This window comes from Zalophus californianus, chromosome 7, assembly GCF_009762305.2.
Source record: "Zalophus californianus isolate mZalCal1 chromosome 7, mZalCal1.pri.v2, whole genome shotgun sequence".
Classification (NCBI taxonomy): domain Eukaryota; kingdom Metazoa; phylum Chordata; class Mammalia; order Carnivora; family Otariidae; genus Zalophus; species Zalophus californianus.
The window spans coordinates 31,930,001-31,953,054 of NC_045601.1; the positions used below are offsets into that span (position 1 = coordinate 31,930,001).

The 23,054-nt window shown below is 39.6% G+C and overlaps 1 protein-coding gene across 1 annotated transcript in view; it reads left to right on the plus strand.

Annotated features, from left to right (window-relative positions):
• The window catches only part of STX7 (syntaxin 7), a 45,851-nt gene that overhangs the window by 13,583 nt on the left and 9,214 nt on the right, over positions 1 to 23,054 (plus strand). Inside the window, exons 3-5 of the mRNA XM_027602366.2 lie at positions 18,587 to 18,656; positions 21,410 to 21,503; positions 22,198 to 22,335. Coding sequence (XP_027458167.1) covers positions 18,587 to 18,656; positions 21,410 to 21,503; positions 22,198 to 22,335 — 302 coding nt within the window. The remainder of the gene's footprint in view (positions 1 to 18,586; positions 18,657 to 21,409; positions 21,504 to 22,197; positions 22,336 to 23,054) is intronic.

Below are 23,054 nucleotides of genomic sequence, written 5' to 3' on the forward strand. Positions count from 1 at the left end.
AGAGACCAATTGCCATATCTGGATCCATAACCCATACTTTTAAAAATTCCATGATTGAAATAGTCTTCACAAGACCAGCTAGAGTTCCACTAAAACGTGTATTATTTCTTAGTATTAGAAGATGGGAAAGTTGCAGTCACAAGGGATTCTGGTATGAATTGTGTCTGCATTAATTAAGGTATGAATTGAAGGAAACTGTTAAGTAGAAATAACAGCAGCTGACCATGAAACATAGTCATTAACGGGATGCCTGGGTGGCTCAGTTGGTTAAGCGTCTGCCTTCTGCTCAGGTCATGATCCCTGGGTCTTGGGATCAAGTCCCACGTCAGACTCCTTGCTCAGTGGGGAGCTTGCTTCTCCCTCCCCTGCTGCTCCCCCTGCTTGTGTTTGCATGCGCTCTCTCTCTCTTTCTCTGACAAATAAATAAAATCTTAAAAAAAAGAGAAACATAGTCATTGAAATAAAATTTAGTCTTACCACCGATCCTAAATGAGAATTCTGGCATTTGAGTATTTTTTAAAAAGAATAATCTGAAAGAGAGTGGCTAAAAGTTAGCCTATGGGAAATGAACAAATTAGATCCATTGGTAACATAAAATATTACTCAGCCACATTTATGAGTGCAAAAGTTTTCTGCTAAAATATGCATAACATGTCATATGTGCATGTGTGTTCATTCCAGAGGATTTGGAAAAGCAGAACCTTCTAGGGAGGCATAAAATGTGTGAACTTAAACCCATGTTGAAAAGGTGAAGAGAAGGTGACTGGAAAATGTTTATGTTGAATCTTCAGTTTCATTTTTTATCATTTATCTCCTGTAGATTAGTTCAACACAGACTTGCCTAGAGTCGCAAAAATATTATTGGTTTCTTTGTGTTGTAATTAGCTCTCATTCTGTATGGGTCCTTTCCCTATTTATTAAAAAAGGATTAGTGATTGCCTCTTGTCCTCATAACGTTCCTAGGACTTTGAGATGAAATATAAAGTCTATATAAACGTGAGTCCTTTTGTTACTTTTGAGAATGAATACAGTTCTTTTCATTAGAGTCTGGTGAAGGGGACCCTTGTTTTTGCATCTCAACACATGACTAAACAAAAGGGAAGCAGTATCATCGACTTCTCTTTTTTGGTGCCAGGGCCAACTTTTCTTTAAAAAAGAGCAGCTCCAGTTGTAAGAAATTAATAAATTTACTAGAACCGAGTATTTACCCAGGAATTAGGGATGTTTCTTTTTTTTTTTTTCTGGGGTGCAGTTGGTTGGTGGGTATTGGTGGATGGAAAGGTGGTTTATGGAGGAAAAAGAGAGGAAAACTTGTTCTGCCCCCCACAATGCTGTTTGATATATCTACTTTTAATATCACACATCTGACAATATTTGGTTGGATTCTCTTCCCCTTGAGCAGAAAAACTTCAGTAACTCTGCTCTCATTGCTGTAATTTTCTTCATACCTAGGGTGTTGACATAGTGTAGAGATAGGTGTGGGAATTAATGCCCGATCCAAGAGAATTTTAACAGAGAGCGACAACTTTTTTTTTCTCTCTGGTGGCTTTTCCTACATGACCAAACGTGAGTGCTGTTTATGACAGAATGCGAATCTAATGACTACAGAAATACTTACACATACTTATATTTTTTTGTTTTGTTATGAAAACAAGATCATACTATACATTTTTTTTCTTCCTGCTTTTTTTGTCTTATGTATTGGCCGAATAATTTTCCATTATATGGGTGTGTCGCACATCATGTAACCAAACCTCTATTAATGGACATTTTATCCTAAGATTACATGTTTAAAAGTTGGGGAATTTACCATTTATGCCGCCTCCACACATGAATCCTCCTGCATTCTACGTAGATAAAGTATGGTGCTGATTATATAATAAAAATTCTCATGTATGTTTCCACACCCATGTAAAAACATTATAATTGTTATTAGATTTTTTCACTATATATTTAACATGCTTAGTATTTGTATATCACAGAGTAGCTTCTCTTTTATTAAAATAAAGTTTGTGGTTGGTTGTGTAATGACCTCAACGGCCCTGTGGTGCTGCCTATGTATACATTTTAGTTGGCTCAGTGTTGATGTGGGAGCCAGACAGCAGGTGTTAGCCTAGGTTGTTTAGTTTGGGTTTCCTGTAATAGTTTTGACAGTTCTTGTCCTCCTCTCTTTGACTCTTTTTTGTTGTTTTTCACCAATTACTGAGCAGTATTTTCCGTTAAAGAGTAATTGCCTTTTATACTCATTCCAGACCGGATTTTTTTTTTTAAGCATTTTTTTTTATTAATTGATTTGCCTGTTAATTTATTTGAAAGAACCTAAAAGCCTTACAAAATAGTGTTCTGTAAGTCTTGGTACATTTATTTTTTGCAGTCTTTTTTCTTGTTGGAGTGTGATTATCTTGGTCATTATTTGAAGAGACCGTTGGGGTAGCGTGTCACTGATGTTGAGTATTGCCAGCTACTTCTCTGGGATAGCTTGGTTGTTATCCCATTTAAAGTCCAAGAGAATGTCCACAGACATCGAGATTCCTTTCTAGCCTGTGGACTATTATTTTCTTATTGAGGACTATGAAAACTGTTAGCTACAAATCCCAGTGAGACCCGCTTCTTTGTGAATACCCGGAGCACTGTCTTGCTGTTGGGGCTTGGGGGAGAGTTGGGCAGGATGGCCCAAATACATCCAGTGCTTTAGGTGTATAGTATTGCTTGTACACCCTGCTTTATTCAAAAGTCTCTAGAAGGTGTGTAAGTTAGTATCTTTTAACTATGGGCATACCTTGGAGATATTGTGGGTTTGGTTGCAGACCAATAAGGTAAGTTAAATTTTCAGTTTCCCAGTGCATATAAAGTTATATTTATATTATACTGTAGCCTATTAAATGTACAGTAGCTTTATGTTTGAAGAAACAGTGTACATGCTTTAACTAAAAAATACTGTATTGCTAAACCGTGTTGACCATCATCTGAGCTTTAAGGGAGTCATAATCTTTTTGCTCCTGGAGGGTCTTGCCTCGATGTTGATGCCTGCTGACCAAGCAGGGTGGTGACTGCTGAAGGTTGGGGCGGCCGTGGCAATTTCTAAGACAACAGTGAAGTTTACTGCATCAGTTGCCTCTTCCCTTTGTGAACAATTTCTCTGTAGCATGTGATGCTCCTTCATAGCATTTTACCTACAGCAGAACTTCCTTAAAAATTGGAGTCAATCCTCTCAAACCCTGCCCAACTAAATTTATGTGGTATTCTAAGTCCTCTGTTGTCATTTCAACAGTCTTTACAGTGGCTTTATCGGGAGTAGACTCCATCTCAAGAAACCACTTTCTGGGGCTCCTGGGTGGCTCAGTCGGTTAAGCGTCTGCCTTTGGCTCAGGTCATGATCTCAGGGTCCTGGGATCGAGCCCCACATTGGGGTCCCTGCTCTGCGGGAAGCCTGCTTCTCCCTCTGCCCCTCCCCCTGCTTGTGCTCTCTCTCTCTCTCTATCACTCACTTTCAAATAAATAAAATCTTTAAAAAAAAAAAAAAGAAACCACTTTTTTTGGGAAGCAGTTCCGCATCCACTAAAATTCAATCAGGAGATCGCAGCAATTCAGTTACATCTTCAGGCTCCACTACTAATTCTAGTTCTCTTGGGATGTCCACCACATCTGCAGTTTCTTCCTCCATGGGAGTCTTGAGCCTCTCTGAGTCTTCCATGAGGGTTGAAATTGACTTCTTCCAAACCCCTGGAAATATTGATGTTTTGCCCCTCTTCTCATGAATCATGAATGTTCTTAATGGCATCTAGAATGGTGAACCCGTTCCAGGGATTTTAAATTTACTTTTCCCAGACCCATCAGAGGAAGCCCTATCTGTGACAACTAGAGCCTTATGAAACGTCTTTCTTAAATAAGACTTGAAGGTTGAAAGTTGAAATGACTCCTTGATCCATTGACTGCAGAATGGATATTGCGTTAGCAGGCATGAAAACAATATTAACACTGTTGAACATCTCCATCAGAGTTCTTGGGTGGCAAGGTGCATTGTCAATGAGCAATAATTTTTTTTTTAAAGATTTTATTTATTTGAGAGAGAGAGAGAGTAGAGAGAGAGGAACAGAGGGAGATGGACAAGCAGATTCTGTGCTGAGCTCAGAGCCTGATATGGGGCTCGAACTCATGACCCTGAGATCATGACCTGAGCTGAAATCAAGAGTCGATTGCCTAACTGACTGAGCCACCCGGGCACCCCAATGAGCAGTAATATTTTGAAAGGAATTTTTTTCCTTTCAGAAGAGTAGGTCTCAAGAGTCGGCTTAAAATATTCAGTAAACCATGTTGTAAACAGATGTGCTGTCCTGCAGGCTTCGTTGTTCATCTCTAGAGCACAGGAAGAGTAGATTTAGCATAATTCCTAAAGGCCCTGGGATTTATGCAATGGTCAATGAGCACTGGCTTCAACTAAAAGTCATTAGCTTCATCAGCCTACAACAAGAGAGCCAGGCTGTCCTTTGGAGCTTTGCCGCCAGGCACTGACTTCTCTCTGGCTATGAAAGTCCTAGATGGCATCTTCTTCCAGTATAAGGCTGTTTCATCTACATGGAAGATCTGTTGTTTAGTTTAGCCACCTTCATTAATTTTCTTAGCTAGATCTTCTGGATCTGGGGAAAAAAATGTTCTGGATGGGGAATAACAAGTACAAGGGCCCTGCAGTGGGAGCAGGACTAGGGGAATGGTTAGGAGGCCGGTGTGCACAGAGCACAGAGAGGGCAGAGTAGGAGCTGAGGTGGGGTTGCTGAGGCCTTGTGGGCCACTGTAAGGACTTGGGCTTATTCAAGGTAGAACAAGGGTTTTGAGCATTTCAATAAATGGGGTGTGGAAACAGATCTGAGAATTTTATCTGCAGACAGCATCACACTTCATTGGATCTGTGTAGAACTCAGAAGGATGCATTTGTGGAGTCAGCATAAGTGGTAAGTTCCCCACCTTTTAAACACATAGTCTTGGGGATAAAATGTCCATTAACAGAGATTAGGTTAAATGCCGTGCAGCACATTGATCTAATAGAGGAGGCATGGCGTTGGGCGAGTTCTGGATCTGCCAAGTGGTTAAGATAAATGGAGAGAGGGGCTGGAGGAGGCTCTATGCTAGAGGGTAAGTGTGATGAACTGACCATAGAGTCTAGGTCGGGTGAGATGACCGAAGACGTGGGAGGACAGGGAGGCTGTGTGGTAGGCCCAAAGGGTAGAAGGTCCTGGCAGGTCAGAGGCTTGTTGTTGGAGCCAGGGTCCCAGTAGCAGTGAGCAGGACATACAGGAGGTGGTGGGTTGTAAAGAGTGTGCATGAGAGTCAGATGATGGAAGAGTTAGAATTATCGGCACCAGGCGAGCATTTGATAGGACCTTGGAGCGTGTCACTAAGGTGGAATGGGGGACAAGATCTTTGGGGAGGAGCGTGCAAAGAACTGAGGCCAGATTGGTGGACGGATCATCAACATGTGTGTTGAAATCTGGGCGAATTGAGGCAGAAATCAAGAGTGACCATGAGGCAGGAGCTAAACCCATCAGTAGGTGAGGGGGCGTAGCCGAAGAACACAAGGTGATGTCAGCTGTATTGGGGGGATAGTCGTGATGGGCCCGAGGCTTTCTGTGTGTCCATTCTTTCTCGTGCTCCTTGTCACCTAGTCTTCCCTTCTGAATTTGCCTTTTTCTTTCTTTCCTAAGTTCCTCAAGTTTCTGCTTCCCCAGTGCCTACTATCTAGCCAGCTCCTCTATGAGTGCTTTGTGCCCTCACTTTAAAATTGCAATTGCCTCATTGAGTTTAAAAAAAAAAAAAAAATAATTGTGGTGCTGTTTTGGGCTATAATTTTCATCCTATCCACTTTGTGGCCACATTTTTTTCCTGCTATGTTTTCTTCGAAGGGAGTTTGCCATTCTTTCCCATAATCGTTAGGGTCTTTTCTGTGGTTTGCTGTGTCTGTTCTTTTTCTGTTATTCAACGGAATGAGTTTGGTTTTCCCGGCAGGGGAGTCCTGCGAAGGGAGGAGTGCTGAGTCTCGCTGCTCAGGGGCTCGTTTCTCCCCGTCTTGCCCTGAGCCGCTGTTTCTTCCCCCTCTGCCTCTCAAAACCTAGTCTTGTGTGGAAGGGCCTCCCCCTCCAGTCATCATGGCCCCCATCACTCTGTTGGCCCCAAGATGCACAGCTCTCTTTTTGTAAGGCATCTGCCTGCTCTTAGGGAAGGATGGTACTTTCAGAAGTCAGCAGCCTCTGGGCCCCAAGCATGGCCCGACCCCTTCCTTCCTCCTCCCCCGGAGGGTGTCCAGTTCCTCCTCAGCCCTGCTCTTAGACCCACTCAGGGTGTGATCCTCTTCTTCTGGAAGTGAATACTTCTTGGTAACATCTTGGAGCTCTGCCTCCCTTACACCACTCGGCAGCCCCCCTTATTCCCTACCCTACCCATATGGCTTCCCACTCAGGATCTGCTCTTTTCTGTTGCTTTTGGCCACATGTATATATTTTTGAGAAGTTTTTGTTGTCCTCATTTCTCTGAAAACAAAACTTCTGTGGGTTTTCTCTCCCCCTCCCCCAACCGCTTTGTTCTCTGTGGCTTCAGGAGGGAGGAAGAGGGAAGATTCAGAAACAGACTTATACCGTGTCCTTCTAGGAAGCAGAAATCTGTTTTCAGTCCATTTTAGCGACATCTGAGGAGCAGTGTCTTGGCAGATGGAACTGATCAGAAATTAGGAGTGAGCTAACGGTTTGGAAATTGCTGCCATACAAACTGGAAGTGAACTTCGTGAATAGCTAACACTCAGGTAGAAGGAGAATGAATGGGCCATTCGGTGGATGACAGGAGGGCAGCTTGTCAAGAAGGTGGGCCAGGAGGACCAGGAAGGCTGGATTGCTTGAGGGGCAGGGCTTGGCCACTGGTGAGTTCTTTGCCTGGGTTTGCTGCTCAAACAAATCACCTTCTCAAGGGGCTGCATCCACCTCCAGGCCTTCGTTATTTCTGATTCTGGACTCCCTCAGAGTAGTAGGTAAACTGAGTAGATCCATGTGATAAAATGTTAGCACTGAATATCTTTGCTAAGAGAGTTTGTAACGCTCTAGCCATCTTAGAAATCCAAACTATTGTTCATATACAGTTTTCAAATGGCTTGATATTTTTATGAACCATGCCCTCAGATTTAACTCTTTATTATCTACAGTAACTTTAAAATACCCTACATTTCCACTCTGTCAATCTGTATGCCTTCCTACCTTTGAAATATCTGGGAAGAAAACCAATGAGAAATTTAAAATTAAATGTGTTCAGTGTTTGAGATCGCTTTGTGGAAGAGGCCGTGTGTGCAGTGTGCGGTGTGCTAGTTAGTTCTGGAAGAAGAACACAGGGAACCAGTAGGCTTGGCCTCTGGAGGCGCAGACCCCATCGTGGAGTCTCAGCTCAAGACTCATCCTTTAGAAGATCCTTCATCTTGCTCTTACCCCTTTTCCTCTCTATAGTTTGCTTCAATTCTTTCACCCACAAAGAAGATAAGCTGCCTCCCCAGGTCACAAGACAGAGCATGAGATAGAGAGCATATTGAAAAAAAGCCCATAATTATTTTAGTAGCTGTCTTTCAGATTCTCTGGGGGTTTTCCTAGCTAGTACTTTTTAGAATTACAATACACTTTTTTTGGTTTTTCTTGATATATGAAATAGCCCAATTTCACTCGATTTTTTTTCTTAGCACCTTTTTGTGTTGATACTTTTTTTCAACTTGCTGATAAGATTTTTTTAATGATATATTATACTGTGCACCTTGTACTCTGTAATGAACCTAACCTAATGGCTCTAACTCGAATTATAGTAAACTTACCAGTAATAATGTCATTTCAAAATGTTTTCATATATATCATCCCCTGTAATACTCCAAACCATTCTTTAAAACAGGTAGAGGGATTGATTGATAGATGAGAAAAGAGTGGAGGCTAAAATGGAATTTGTTTCCTTTAACATTTCATTGTTTTCTAGTTCAGTTTCAATTATGTCATTTGTATGTAACTGCTAGATGCTTGTGTTAGCAACAGCTAACTCCTCCCTTCTAATTATAGAATATAACTATTTTGTGTCATTTGATATTTATCATCATTTCTGCAGTTCTTGTAACTATTGTATCAGAGATTATGAAGTTTCAGTGCGTGGTTCACATTAGTTAGCCAAGATATGTTAATAAGAATATTCTTTGGGGCCCCTGGGTGGTATGGTCAGTTAAGTGCCCGACTCTTGATTTTGGCTCAGGTCGTGATCTTAGGGTCATGAGATTGAGCCCCATGTTGGGCTCTGTGATGAGCAAGGAGCCTGCTTAAGGTTCTCTCTCTCCATCTGCCCCCCCACCCCACAGGCTCGCTCTCTTTCTAAAAAAAAAAATAATAATAATTTTTTTTTAAGATTTTATGTATTTATTTGACACAGAGAGAGATAGCAAGAGCAGGAACACAAGCAGGGGGAGTGGGAGAGGGAGAAGCAGGCTTCCCGCCGAGAAGGGAGCCCGATGCGGGGCTCGATCCCAGGACCCTGGGATCATGACCTGAGCTGAAGGCAGATGCTTAATGACCGAGCCACCCAGGTGCCCCAGAAAAGATTATTCTTTTTGTTTATTTCTGACTTTTCAGGAGAAAGACATAAACCAGTTCACACCATTAGCCCCCATTTATTGAGCTCTTTCTTACAATATCTAGTACAAGGTGTTTACATACATTGTTTTCAGTTGAAATTCATAACTGAGAAAGAGGTGATTTTCTCTCCATTTGATTATTGAGGCAGTTAGAGCTTGGAGAGATTAGGTAAATTGCCAGAGGTCAGCAGCTAGGAAGAAGTGAGGTCAGGTTTCCAAGTCAGGCTGTCTGGCTCCAAGGCTGCTTGCTGGTCAGCATTATAGTTCTTCTGCCGTGTGATGTGACTGACACTGAGTCAGAGTCTCAAAATCACCTGCCCAAGGGCTTTCCAACTATTATTTTGTCTTCTGTGATTGGTTATTACAATTCTGAGTTATTTTTTGAGTTGAGCAACAGAGATGTGTAGTGTTTAGAAGATAGCTGTATTTTGTTCTGTTTTTTTGGAGATAATTCTTTGAAGGCTCTATGTGCCTGGTAGGGCTGGCCCAGGTGCCCCTGCATGCTGGCCACTCTCACCGGTCAGATAGCATCCTCCCCATTACCCCAGTGAACTAGGACAGGTTGGAACATTATGTAGTCCCTGCACTAACTGCTGCCTACCTACGATTTTATGGCCAAAAAAAAAAAAAAAAAAAAAAAAAAATATATATATATATATATATATATATATATATATATATTCTTTGCCATGAAGCCTTGTTCCCTTAAGGAATCCACTAGATGGCAGCAGAACCATGTGGAATAGAATGGGTCTTCGTTACTGAGGGTAAGAGCCAGAAGGGGACTACTTTGTTTTGGAGAAAATAATAATGCACCATTTTGGGTGTGTAGGAAATAGTGTTCTCTTTATGTTATGAAAAATGTGATGTATTCTTTAAAGTCACCTCTCTAGAAGTATAATGGTGCAAATAGTTAAAAATTGCAGGTAATGTAAAAATAATTTGTTCACTGTATTTGTTTACTGGATTTAATCCTACCTCCATGTATTAGGTGAATTTTTCTTCAAGACACTGTTTATGGTTATGTAAAGAATTTGTTCCGTTATTTTCATGTTTCATGAGTTTTTTTCTTCTTTAAAGTTAGGCATATGCCAATTAGAATTGAATATGACTATCCTATAAATTTACAATACCCCAGACTCGATAATGAAGTGAAGCCATAAAGAACCTAGCTTGGGAGAAACTAGGAATGCTTATCAGTTTTTTCACATCACCAACCTGCTTGTCATCTACCTAGAAACTTTATTTTGTCTCCCTTTCTGTAAGCTCATCTTTCCTCAGCATTTTTTAACATGGTCAACTTGGGTATGGCAAAAGATCTCATGGACCACTATTCTACTGTTGTTATCTGCCAGAAGAAAAAGAACGAGGAAGTCATGAAAAACTGGAGAGTAATAAAATAATAGAGGGGTGGCAATACAGCAGTTACTCTACAAAAATGTTCAGCCAATAGACAAGGTAACTGTAATTTTGTTTCTAAATTAAGGTGAAAAGAGCAGCAGTTGAAATAACCTATCAAGGGCGCCTGGGTGGCTCAGTCATTAAGCGTCTGCCTTCGGCTCAGGTCATGATCCCAGGGTCCTGGGATCAAGCCCCTGCATCGGGCTCCCTGCTCAGAGGGAAGCCTGCTTCTCCCTCTCCCACTCCCCCTGCTTGTGTTCCTGCTCTCCCTATCTCTCTCTCTGTCAAATACATAAATAAAATCTTTAAAAAAAAAAAAAAGAACCTATAAAGCCAGCACCTGTGATGTACTTATTCTGTATTCGTTGTGAAAATTGCAGAGATTCAATTTGGTATACACGCCTGGTTGGTGAAAAATTTGCAACATTGTAATATTGTACCACATAGGCTTAGTAACATAGTGAGTATTTAATACTCTGAAGTAACACTGAGTCAGAGTTTGTGAATACAGAGTTTTAGTAATTTTTACTAATTTAGGACAGGGGTTGGCCAACTTTTTCTGTAAAGGGCCAAATAGTAAATATTTTAGGCTTTGTGGTCACATCTGGTCTCTTGCATATTCTTTTTTGTTGGTGGTGGGTTTTTTTTTTTTCTTAATTCTTTAAAAATGTAACAACCGTTTTTTAGCTGGGAGGCTCTATACAAGACAGGCCATAATTTGCTGACCCTGTTGTAAAAGGGTAACACCAGTCATGTAAAATGATGTCTCTGGAATCTTGCTAGTTCATAAGATCTGAAGAAAGGACAGGCATTTATCTCCTGATCAGTTTCAGCCAGGCTCAGGGGTCCTTGTGATCCAGGGTGGGCCATGAAACTTACAGCTCAATACGCTTATTTGTCTGTTATTTGCTTTGGCAAACATACACCTAGATTATGAAATAATCCTTTAAAAAAGTCTGTTCCTGGGGCGCTTGGGTGGCTCAGAATGTAAAGCTCCTGCCTTCCGCTCAGGTCATGATCCCGGGGTCCTGGGATTGAGCCCCGCATGCATCATTCTCCCTCTGCCTCTGCCTCTCCCCCTGCTTGTGCTCTCTCTGTCTTGCTCTCTCCCTCAAATGAATGAATAAAATCTTTAAAATGAATAAATAAATAGTCTGTTACTTTTAACCCTTATAGTACACTGAAAAATATTGGTTTGAAAACTCAGAAATCTACATTTTTAACCCTGGCTCTTCTACTAACTGATTTCTTGGAGAGGTCAGTTATTCTGTTTGGTTCTCAAATTTTTTGTTTATAAAATAGGATCAAATGAATGCCGTATAATATTTCTTCTAAATTTGATTCAGTAATTTCAGATTTATGTTTTCATAGGCCCCAAGTTTAGAGCTATAGAAATTAAAGGAACACAATTGAATCAGTGTTGATACACGAAACCTCTCCTGCAGTGCCGGATACATAGTGGATGCTCAGTAAATGTTTGCTGAAGGAATGAATAGTTGAGCATACTTATCTTTCTTAACTCTATTCTTATATGTGTCTTTTATTTTAGAACTACATATCCTATCTTACATAAGGTTTGATCTTTCTAATGCCCTTTTGTGGTTCAGCTTTTAAAATATCCATTGAGTGTCAACCACGTGGTGGGTTCTAGAGATACAAAAATGAGTAAGACTAGCTTTTGCTTTTATAAAGAGTTTACTTTCAAGTCAGGGAGACAAGTAATTTAATTATTTCAATTTATATGCTAATATGGTATTAGAGATTTGAATCGCCAAGCTGAAGTGTCCTGTTTCTTATACTTTGAAACCATTACAAGTACCATCTCCATTTAGGCTTTTTGGATTGCCCTCCAGTATTATATTATATTAAATTATATTATAGCCCCAATATTATATTATAACTCCTTATGTGAAGCATTTTTATAGCACTTAATGCTCCTGCTTCCTCTTTGAGTATATGTGCTGTGCTTTCCTTCCCTTTTTTTTTTAAGGGTAAATAGAGGAAGCCTTATTTTACTTATAGTTTCATGAAAAAGCATTCATGAAAAGCATCTACTACTCAATTAAATGCATACCATTAGGCAATAACATAATGGGAGCATTCCTAATAAACATTCTATAAGTACTGTGTTATCAAAATAATTGTTTCAGAGTGAGAAGGTCATCAGCTAAAGTATTTCATTTGTGAGGAATTTCAGCATCTATACAATCTAAATAGCACTAACTAAATCTAGCTTTTGTTTACAACTAGCTTGTTTAAGAGTCTCCCTTTCTCTTTGTGATTGCTACTAGGCCTCTTACTGTTCATCGCCTGTATTACACTCCTAGTGGAGGTAAGCAAAATGCAGAGCCTCTTAGAACAGTTGTGTTGCTTTAACAACCAGGTTTTTTTCCTCCTAAGACTGGATCTGTGATGATCCTTCTCAGTGGTCATGATATCATAACCAAGAATATCTGGATGTAATTAAGAATTCTAGGTATTAGGTGGCCAAAAATAAATATCCGTATAGTTCATCCCTTTCCTACAGTGAACATAGTTCTTTTTTTTTTTTTGGTATGTTAGCTTTTTTTAAAAAAATTCTCCTGCCTAGCATTGTGCTACTGTCTCAAACTACCAGAATTCCTCTCCCATTTCCACAAAAGGGGAAAACCACGGTCTGTTCAGTTCTTGCATCCAGCACCAAGTCTTGAGGGTGATTTCCAGTCCATTCCTCTGTTTCAGCAGGATTGGATCACAGTACTCCTTAGCCTGTGGACCAGAGAGCACGCGTGCGTAACCACCACCACACGCCCTGTGTAAAGCAGTGGAGGATGTGGGCAGGGGCGGAGACAGATAGTTAAAACACCTAAACAGGTACCTTGCAGAATAAGGAAAAAAACATTGGACGTGCTACAGTTGCCACTGTGCAGCCGGAAACACGGCTGTGGTTCACGTTAATGATTCCCTCTCCTTTGGTAGCCATTCCATGTCCCTTTTGCCTGCATTCTACACCTTGTCTTTTTGGAATAACCTGGATTCTCAGACCTGGATCCTTGTTGCTCCTGCCTCAGTGCTCCATGATTAAAGATGGCAGCACTGGCAAGTTCTCCCTGGCTGACCTCCAGGGACGCGTTTCCACTCCTCTTTCTCTCTGGGCGTGGGCACACTCTCACATCCCTTTAACAGTTACCTCCATGGAGACTATACTCTCCTGGCTCCAAATGGCTGCAGGGAACCTCAGCTTCTGCTCAGTTAGAAACATGGTCGTAGCCCTCACTTGACTAGTGTCTCTAAATTTACCTTCAGGCATGGAAGAAAATTTGCAAATGGATAATTAGGTGTAAACGTGAAATGTTTCTTTTCACTTTCACCACGTAGTTCCCAAATCTAATTTTCCTTCCTGGTTCTGAGTAAAACAGCACCCTGGAGTGGTTGTTCTTTGAGAGCATAAAGATCCTCCTGCAGGATAGAGCTTTACCTTTCCCAGGATACTGTCTCCCAAGTGACACCGTAATTGAGTATAAAATGGGCCAGTAAACAGAATTTCTAGAAAGTCCAGCAGCTTCTAGATAATGGAGTACTGGCAAACCAGTGAACTCCATTGTCTTTGGAAGATCTGTCCCATTTTTTTTTCTCTGTAAAGTGGGTGTCTTCATCAGAAACTGATGTGTGGAGTACCATGATTGTGACTAATGCATGGATTAGGAAGCTGGTAGAAGCATGGGGGAAGGGAGTAGAGGAAGCACAACAAAATCCATAATCACTCTTTCAGTGAACATGAAATTCTGCCTCATTCAAGATCAAAGAAGCACAATTGTCAAGCATATCTTGTCACTGGGTGGCTGGCTAATACTCCCAAGAATGGCACCATATCACATGTTTACTTTTGGTTGCTTTTGCTACACATTGGTACATGGCATTGCCAATAACCCTGATAGTCTCAATTAAGGGGAAGTCCGTGTTGGTGAGCCTGTATGTGGCTTTTATTCCTAACCATAGCTAGTTTACTATTATTGAACAAGTGCTGTAGGAGTTGGGGCAAGGGACAGGCTGACTGACATACATGGAACAAAATACAGAAAGAGATACACCACCAGGATAATATAACACCTAATCCAGCTAGTAGGCAACTCAAGTCACGTGGTTACGTGGTACACCATTGTTTCCTTTTTATACAGGGCTCAGTAGCAAGACTAGAACTATTCCTCAAAAGGATAACATTGGTTGCAAAGAGAGCATGATCTTGCTTCAGGATTCTGAAGGACACCTCTCTTTGTTCCTACTGGGACTTGCAGCTTTTGTAGAGTATCCTGATATAGGGCACTTCTGTTGCCATTAGATCAACTGAGTCATTAAAAACAAGTACAGAGCTGCTTGTACCACCACTTGAGCTAGCTAGCTGGATAGCCTTTTCTTTTGAGGAGTTAAAGCCAGAGCAGGCAACCTTTCGGGGCATTCAGTAAAATGGGAGCAGCATAAAAAGTCTCACCAAGCACTGTTCCCCATTTGTATTTGAGACTGTGGAGAAAGCAGTTTGTCATTTACTTTGCTGAGGTATGTCAACAGTCCATACAGATTAACAGTCCATACAGGGAGACAGGGCCCTATATTTTCATGGAATTTATCTTCTGCCTGCTGGCATACTTGACATCCTTCCTAGGCACCTAAGAGTATATATCTGGTCACTTCTTGCTTTTCAGGGCCTAAAAGCAAATGTAAGCGGTGTACTGGACTATTGTAGTGTTCTGTAGGAGGAGACGATCAGTGTCTTTGAAAACGAAATTGGAGTACAGAGGCAGAGAGTGCGTATAACCCTGAGATAAGACTGTGAAGTCTCACTACTGTCCCACCCAACTGAATGTGACCCCTTCCCGTGTTCTCTATTTTTAAGATAGGGCAGAAAGTGTTTACCAAATCAGCAGATAAATACAAGGTGCCAGAGATTGTGATGGTCTGTTCTAGAAACAGATCATGTTTTGGAGATCATTGCAATTGGAGTTACCATCTGAATAAACTTCAAAGCTATCTTGACTATTTGTGTCTCCAGGTGGGCCAGTTAAACGAGAATAGGAGAGGCATTCCCACTCTCAGCTTGTGGTAGCATTTCTGAGCATTTCCACAGGATGCTGCTCTTGGTTTACTCTTGTTAGACTGCAGAGCCCCTAGGGGCTTCTGATTACTTCTTCCCTATAAGAGCCTTGACTCAGGGAGTTAAGGGTGAAAGCTGGACTTGCTGAGTGTGTCTGTTAAAAATGCCAGGGAGATAACCACTTGGTGGATTTAGGTTCCCACTGGGCCTATCAGAAACAGTTCTACATAATTCTTTTTAATGCTTGAACAATTTTACGTAACATTCATATGTTAGAGTTGTTTATGCTTTTTAAGATCGATAGGCTTGTTGATCTTTTTTTGCTATTCATTTATTCAGTGAAGAATATTAAAGTCCCTCTTCTTGGCCCATTTTTACACTGACTTGTCTGACTTTTCTCAGAACTAGAAAGTTCTTCATACATTATGGATATTGCTCCTTCTTAGATATGTCTCTACCTTTTGTTTTTAAGGCTTTTGATGGTAATTGTATCTTTAGTTGCTTATTTCTCTTAAGTTGTACTATTCTGATACATGAAAGGTTATCAATGAAGTTGAATTTCTCATATTATTTGCTTGTTGTAACTTTCATGATGACATCTTTTATCCTTTTTGCACTGGACTATTTTTCTGTTACCGATTTGTAGGAGTTTTCTTTTTCCTGTATTAGGGATATTAACCCCTTTGCTCATCATATGCTGGTGTTTTCTGACACACACACACATACACACACACACACACTATTTCTATATATCTCTAATACAGATACACATTTGCGTGTAGCATTAAAAAATTATTTGTGTTGTCAGGTTTGACATATTTTCCTCCATGGTTTTTATATCATGCTTTAGATAATATTTTATCCCTCACTCCAAGATCATAAAGATAAATTTATATTTATTGTTTCATGTAGTAGTTTAATGGTTTCAACTTTTAATATTTAAAGTAATAGTTGCAGATTTATTTTGCTGTATGAGGTAAGGTAGTTTTCTATTTTAATCCCAAATGGTTAGTCAGTTTTCTTGATGTCGTTTACCGAATTATCTGTTTTTTCTCAACCTAATATGACTTTTTTAAATGACAACAACCCTCTAGAGATGAGATAAATGCTCATGCTACAGTTTGTCTTATCAACATACTTGTTTTTGGAAAATAAAAGCTTTAAACCCCTATAAGGCAGTCCAAGAAAACCTGTTGAGATTCAGAAGGAAATATATAACTAATAGCAAGCAGCCATAAGTTAAACATAGCAAACAAGATTTCTCTGCCTTACAAAAGAAAAATCTACTACCCTCCCCCAAAAGGCAACAAGAAATTCTTTTGAAGCTAGCTGAATGGTTAACAGTTGCTATATGCTATATGATTCCTTTACAGGATTTATATTTTTCAGCTTCAACTTGAAAACAGTGTCATTACATCATCCTCAATGAACCAAAGTTATCCTGCATTTGGGATACAGTCATTCTCTTGATCCCATAAATAAGTAATGACTATTTAAAAACATTTAAGCTGTATAAATAAACCACTCATTTAAAATAAAAAGAATAGGGTTGGGGTGCCTCCGTGGCTCATTCGTTAAGTGTCTGCCTTTGGCTCAGGTCATGATCCCAGGATCCTGGGATCGAGTTCCGCATCGGGCTCCCTGCTCCGCAGGAGGCCTGCTTCTCCCTCTCCCTCTCCCCCTGCTTGTGTTCCCTCTCTCACTTGTCTCTCTCTGTCAAATAAATAAAATCTTTTAAAAAAATAAAAAGAATGGGTCAGTTGGATCATTTTTCTCTAGTTCTTGGTAATGTGCAGTCCTTACTTTGAAGATGGGTATTCAGCTTCTACTTGACATTTTACTTGTCTGCACACATGCATAAAGCTATAGGACCTCCCCATTTGTGAAGACTAACCTTTTTATAAAAATTGCAGTGTTTATAGACTTTGGATTGTGAGCTTAGCCTGAAGTTTAACTCTTGACTTTTAATTTTAAATATAGTGCAGTGAACTTTTTATATACCCTTCACCTGGTTTCACCAGTCAGCATTTTTCCATTTTTGTTTTGTATCTCTCTCCAAATTCAAATTTCAAAATCATCTTCAAGTGTCTTCAGTAGCCCCACGTTTGTTTTATAGCATTTTCCCCCCTTTTTTCATTTTTTTCCTTCTGATTTAGAATCCAATCCAAAATCCTACATTGCTTTTGGGTATTTTAGTAATTTGGGTGCTTTAGTTCTTTAATTTGGAAAGCTCCCCTGCTTTGTCTTTTTTTTTTTTTTTTTTCCTTTTTCATGACATTGGCATTTTTAAAAACTCAGACCGGTTGTTTTGTAGATTATCCTGCAGTCTAGATTGGTCTGTTTCTTATCCCCTCATGATTAGATTCAGGTTAAACATTTTGGGAAAAAAAAAATAGATCATATTGTGACTTTCTCACTGCATCATGTCAGGAAGCTCATCATGCCAGTTTGTCTCATTGTTGCTGCTAAATTTGATTATTTATTCTGGGATGCCTGGGTGGCTCAGTCAGTTAAGCATAGGATTGACTCTTGACTTCGACTCAGGTCATGATCTCAGGGTTGTGAGATCGCGCCCTGAATCAGGCTCTATGCTGGGCATGGAACCTGCTTAAGACTCTCTCTCTCCCTTTCCCCCGCCCCACCACATGCACACACACTCTCGCTCTCTCCCTCTCTCTCTAAAATTAAAAACAAAAAAATTTGATCATTTGTGGGTTTTGTTTTTTTTTTAAGATTTATTTATTGGAGAGAGCAAGCACACGTGCATGCATGGGGAAGGTAGAGGGAGAAAAGCAAACTCTGCACTGAGCAGGGAGCCCAACTCTGGGCTCCATCTCAGGACCCTGAGATCATGACCTGAGCTGAAATCAGGAGTCCAACGCTTAACCAGCTGAGCCACCTAAGGTGCCCTGATCATTTGTTTTAAGCAACAAATTTATCCAAGGTGAAGTTCTTTTATTAATGTCATCCATGTGGTGATAATTTCAGATTCTGTGAATGTTCTCTGGTTTCAGCATCCTCTGATGGCACTTGCCTGGATCCATTATTACATGGAAAATTTCAAATAATTGTTTCATCTTTATTATTCCTCCTTGTTTATTAACATTTGTTCACTTTGTATTCCACTGATTCATGTAATGTTACAATTATTTTCCTCACAGTTTTTATGCCAGTAGAGTTAACTGAAGGTCCATGTGCCATTGTTGTAAATGTTCTGAGGAGCTAGAGAGGAAGATAATATTTTTGGATCATAAGTGCAGTTTCACATGTTTACATCCCCACACAATTTCCTCTTGAAAATTAATTCATTATTGTAACTAATTCGATTTAAATAAACCACTTACCCTTCATTTTTTTCTCAACATTTTCTATATTATCTCTTTGGTTTTTTTTCTAATTTTCCAATTGCCTGTATTAATTTCTAATTTAATTTCTGTTGCCCTAACATTTATGACAATTATACATTTATCTTTTCATCATAATAGCTGTGGAAATACAGAGGAGTCTGAATCAACTTGGAACGCCTCAAGATTCACCTGAATTGAGGCAACAGCTGTAAGTATTTAATAATTTAAAAAAAAAATCACTTATTGTTATGTTGCTTTGATGGTATGTAGTATTACATTTACTGGAGAAACAAGGGAAATTAATAAGATTTTTCAGCTCCTTTATTTGTACCAACCTTTTGTGTAGGTTTTTCCCTGTTCAGGGTAGGCAGATATTTTTCTTTATTTTAAATAGCTGGCTCACTCTAGCAAAGCAGAACTTTGTAAGTTGCCTTTCTTATACTTACTGAATAGGTCGGGTTTTTTTGTTTTTTTACTTTTTTAAAAAGATTTTAGTTATTTATTTGACAGAGAGAGACACAGCGAGAGGGGGGAACACAAGCAGGGGGAGTGGGAGAGGGAGAAGCAGGCTTCCCGCGGAGCAGGGAACCCGATACAGGGCTCGATCCCAGGACCCTGGGACCATGATCTGAGCCGAAGGCAGACGCTTAACGACTGAGCCACCCAGGCTCCCCTGAATAGGTTGTTTTGATGGCTTTTGAAAGATGATATTCTAAGCTTCTCTATCTATGTGATTTACTTCCCATAGCTAGCAATTGCTTCAGTGACTAGATTTTTATTTGGTTTAGATTCCAGTCCATACTCAATATGAATTGCTATCCCTAAAAAACTTATACCCAAATCTTTGAATTTCAGAAAGCATTAGCCTTTGTTTAAGGGAAAAAAAGTTCTAGTGAAGTTCTGTAGTACATGTTTCAGGAAATTAATATGCTGTTAGAAGAACAACAGTAATACTTTGTGGTGTTACAGATTTTACAGTGTTTTTACACATTTTCTCATCTGAATCTTTCTCATCTGGAGTAAAATACATAGATCAAAACAATTATTTTCGGGGTGCCTGGGTGGCTCAGTCAGTTAGGGCCTGCCTTCAACTCAGGTTATGGTCCCAGGGTCCTGGGATCGAGCTCCGCGTTGCGCTCCCTGCTCAAGGATAATTCAGTGCCGTTACAGCCATATTTCAAGTAACATATATGTAGTAAGTGATATTCCAAACAACATTAGCTATACAAGGAAAAATTACAAAGAGGAAGAAATTAAAAGTTAGGTGATGGGAATTCATGTTTTTTATGAAGTACATTTTAAAGAATTTATAGTTACGCCTAATTTATACTGATTTTTTTTTTGCAGTGGAAAGATATTGAGGTGGTAAAAAATGCCCCAAGTCTAAATATTAAACCATAAACTAAAATGGAATAGAGGGGCACCTGGGTGGCTCTGTCAAGTTAAGCTTCCGACTCTTGATTTCGGTTCAGGTCTTGAGCTCAGAGTCATTCGACCAAGCCCCAAGTTGGGCTCCCCACTCAGTGTGGAGTCTGCTTCCCTCCCCATCCTTCAGCTCCCCCTCAACTTCTGCACACTTTCTCTCTCTCAGATAAATAAATAAATCTTTAAGAAAAGCTGAAATGGAATAGAAACACATAATTATTAATAGATACAATATTTTGCTAGGGTTAGTAGTGGAGATTGTGAGTCGGTAGATATCAATAAAGTCTTCTTTTCAATTAAAGAAATTTAGCTATCTTACATTTTCTAAAGATTTTAAAAGACATATTAAAGGTAAAGTACTTGAAAAATAGATAAAAGTAGGTGGTAATTCTTCCTTATTAGTCAAATAGAAGTATCTATACTTAAAAATACTATTATACAATATCTCATTATTTTAAAGGATCCCAAGTGTGACTAATAGGTGTTTAAAATGAGAGATAATATATTTGAGAAGTACTGATGTAATTTGTAAAGCGTCACATTAATATAAACTTTTTTTTAGAGTAAAGTTCTTTAGTTAAAAATCTGACTTTTTGGGACGCCTGGGTGGCTCAGGTGGTTAGGCATCTGCTTTTGGCTCAGGTCATGATCCCAGGGTCCTGGGATCGAGCCCCACATCAGGCTCCCTGCTCGGCGAGGAGTCTGCTTCTCCCTCTGCCTGCCGCTCCCCCTGCTTGTGCACACACGCTCTCTCTCTGTCTAGCTCTATCTCTGACAAATCTTTAAAAAAAAAAATTGACTTTTTACTTTATAAGCTAGCTAGCAAGATAGATACAGATACTGATATAATTTACTTCTTATATTGTTCTTCCTCTTTACAGAGAAATGGTGTTATTTTTTCCACAGCAAACTTGGAAAATAGTAAATGCATATTATTGTTAATTACCTCTCCCCCTCCTTTTTTAAGTATCTATAAGGATATAAATGTCCAGATAGAGAAAGAGGAGAGGCTGCCTGTACCCCAAGCCCTGGGAATTGGATGAAGTCTCAGGCGACAACTCCTCTTCGTTTATTCAACTGACCTCCCAGTTGTGGAATGCAGACAGAAGGCTCCCACCGCCCCACCCCCATATCTAAAGCATCAGACATCCCACAGTCTGGCTTTGGCTCGAGTCATCTTCCTTTCATAATGGCTGCTGAGATTTATTTCTCAAAGCTTGGTTGCCCCATGTGAATAAAGATCTTTCCATGTAATATTTGCTCAATATTTATAAAAAAAGTAGAATTTGGAATTTTTTTTTTCCTAAGTAGGCTCCACACCCAATATGGGGCTTGAACTCACAACCCTGAGATTTAAGAGTCCCATGTTCTACCAACAGAGCCAGCCAGGTGCCCTGAAATTTTTGTTTTCATAGAGAAAATTTAGAGCCAGTCTATAAAATAGTGATTTTTATCAAATTATTCATCAACTAGCAGAGCTGTAACTTAAAGAAATCTCTTCGTTCTTTGGATATAACATGTGTTTTCTCACTTTAGGCAACAGAAGCAGCAGTGTACTAACCAACTTGCCAAAGAAACGGATAAGTACATTAAAGAGTTTGGATCTCTGCCCACCACCCCCAGTGAACAGGTATCAAGCCTTAAGACACACTGTTGATGTATTGAATGTGAAAGAAATCACATACATTGTAGGGTCTTTGAACTGTTATGCTAGAAAGGAAATTAGGGGGGAAAATTGTATTTGAGATTAGTTCACAGAACACAAAACTATATTTAATTGCCCAGGTAGTATCCTGTGGTTCAATAAAGCAAAAATTATTTCCATGCAGTTGCCCTGACCCATAATTAAGCAAGTGCTCAGAAAATGCTTCCTGAGTAATTGTTTCCTGGCCTTCCAGAGCTGACTCCATGTGACATGCACACTCATTCAGGATGTGAGGTTTCCTAGGGGCACATATTATTTCCTTGCTTATTATTTAGCGGAAGTTATTACTTAGGTAAGAGTACAAGGTTTTATTTTCCTAAAAAGAAAACAAAAAGAACTACTTCAAAATAATCTCAAAATCATTGGCCCAGTTTTTAGGATGAAAATTTGAGGTGAGAAATCCAACATTATGAACGTTTTGCCTCAAGATGGTAAATATACATAGCATTTGAACATGTTGTTAAAATGTTATTGAGATTTAATCAGTAGGGCCCCGTAATTGGAGAGTGAGTGAGAATTTCAGAATAAAATGAAGAGCCAGCTAGTGGTGAAACAACTTTTGCGAATTCTATTGAACTTCACAGCTTGATTCTAGTAGGTTTCTCCCCCTTTCCTCTAGCGTCAAAGGAAAATACAGAAGGATCGCTTAGTGGCTGAATTCACAACATCACTGACAAACTTTCAAAAGGTCCAGAGGCAAGCTGCAGAGAAAGAGAAAGAGTTTGTTGCTCGAGTAAGAGCCAGTTCCAGAGTATCTGTAAGTATTTAACAAGGCATTATAAAGTGAATATGATGTTCCCTTGAAAGACTACATTAGCATTTTTCCAAGTCATAAGGATCTGTGACTATCTTGGCAATCAGTATTTGAATATTTATTTTCAGGTTTTTCTGCTCAATTTCAAGAAGGATGGTAGTTATGTGTTGCTGTGATTATTTTGTCCATGTCATGGAACCAAAGATTACAGATTATTATATAAAAATTTGGAAGCATTTTGTCAGAAAAGACTAGGGGTCAGGCCCTGAGTGATATTCCCACATTGATTTGTACTAAAGGCTGTCACTTTCTGTCAGGGCTCATGTAGGGAACACTTTACTCCTGGGTTATATGAAGATGACGGAAATGAACAGTCAATATGTTGTGTGAATACTGAAAATGAATATAAGCCTGGAGAAAATAAAAGGAAAACTTAAAGTGGAATTTTGAGTTAATCTAATTTTAAATTCCCTTCAAAACTATTGCAAGTTGTTTCCTTGTTCCTTAAGGTTGAGGCTCCAGGACTATAGTACATTTTAATCGAGTAATATTAATTACTTGGCCCTTGAGAATATTTAATGAATTCCTTCCTTGTCAGCTTAGGATACAATTTTACTATTACTCGAAGCACTTGACCTAGAAAATGAGAACAAAAACATTTCTCTTTCTCTCCACACACACACACACACACACACACACACACACACACACACACACACACG